The sequence below is a fragment of the Berghia stephanieae genome, chromosome 2, assembly GCF_034508935.2.
Source record: "Berghia stephanieae isolate SIO BIC M18660-M18661 chromosome 2, UCSD_Bste_1.3, whole genome shotgun sequence".
Taxonomy (NCBI): domain Eukaryota; kingdom Metazoa; phylum Mollusca; class Gastropoda; order Nudibranchia; family Aeolidiidae; genus Berghia; species Berghia stephanieae.
Window position 1 is genome coordinate 37,411,497 of NC_088361.1, and position 840 is coordinate 37,412,336.

At 36.5% G+C, this 840-nt stretch overlaps 1 protein-coding gene across 2 annotated transcripts in view; it reads left to right on the top strand.

Moving 5' to 3' along the window:
- The first annotated feature begins 218 nt into the window (after positions 1-218).
- Positions 219-840, top strand: part of LOC144966779 (uncharacterized) — a 54,142-nt gene continuing 53,520 nt past the window's right edge. Inside the window, exon 1 of one of the 2 annotated variants that reach the window (XM_078903559.1) lies at positions 219-625. In XM_078903559.1, coding sequence (XP_078759685.1) covers positions 529-625 — 97 coding nt within the window. In that variant the 5' untranslated portion in view covers positions 219-528. The remainder of the gene's footprint in view (positions 626-840) is intronic. The other variant, XM_078903558.1, reaches the window with a different exon arrangement.

Genomic DNA, 840 nt, shown 5'->3' on the forward strand with positions numbered 1-840 from the left:
TTGAACGAAGGGGGAAAGAGAGTAGCAGGGGAGAATGATTAGAGAATTAGAATGATATTGAGATATTATTAAATGAAAGAAATGCGTGGGAAGAAAGTGAAATGTGAAAGGAAAATGAGCGAATGGGGTATGAAACGTGGTGTGTGGGATAGAGGGTGGGAGTTGTCACCACTGACCAATTAGGTTGGGTTGTTGTTGAGTGTTTGGAATGACGGCCAACCCTCTCAACATTATGCCGCACTTCCCCTCCAAATTGAATGTTTTAAAACACGACGCACCTTCCCCGTCAATATATGCCATAAAGTTGAGCAGTCTTCTGTAGATACACAGAGTGCGTGTCAGTATCCTTTAGGTTATCATAGGTAGATTTTTAGATTGGTCAATAGTCTGACAGGAAGAGACTAGTTATGTTAAAATAATACCAAGAACGTGGGTCGGTTTTTATAACGTTTTAAATCGAGATATAAAATAGAATTATTTCATACTTTTCGAAAACGAAACAAAGATTGGAACTCCAGACCTGTAGAAATGGCCAGCCCACCAACAACATCCTTTTGCGTCAAGCTTCTTCTGATTATTTCAATGGTAATGCTGTTTCCTTCATCCACATTTGTACATTGTAGAGGTAAGACTCATAAGTGTTTCATGTGTTGTTAAATTAGCATTGCCATTTTTTAATTACTTGATTTCAACAAAGAACCAATTATTTTTTTTAATGTCAAAGTGGAGAGTATGAACTTCAATATGCGATCAATTAAGTAACATGTCAAGATGTCCAGATGACGAAAAGTCAATTTAAAAATCAACTGATCAGAAATGCACATTTTCAGTATTTTTGAT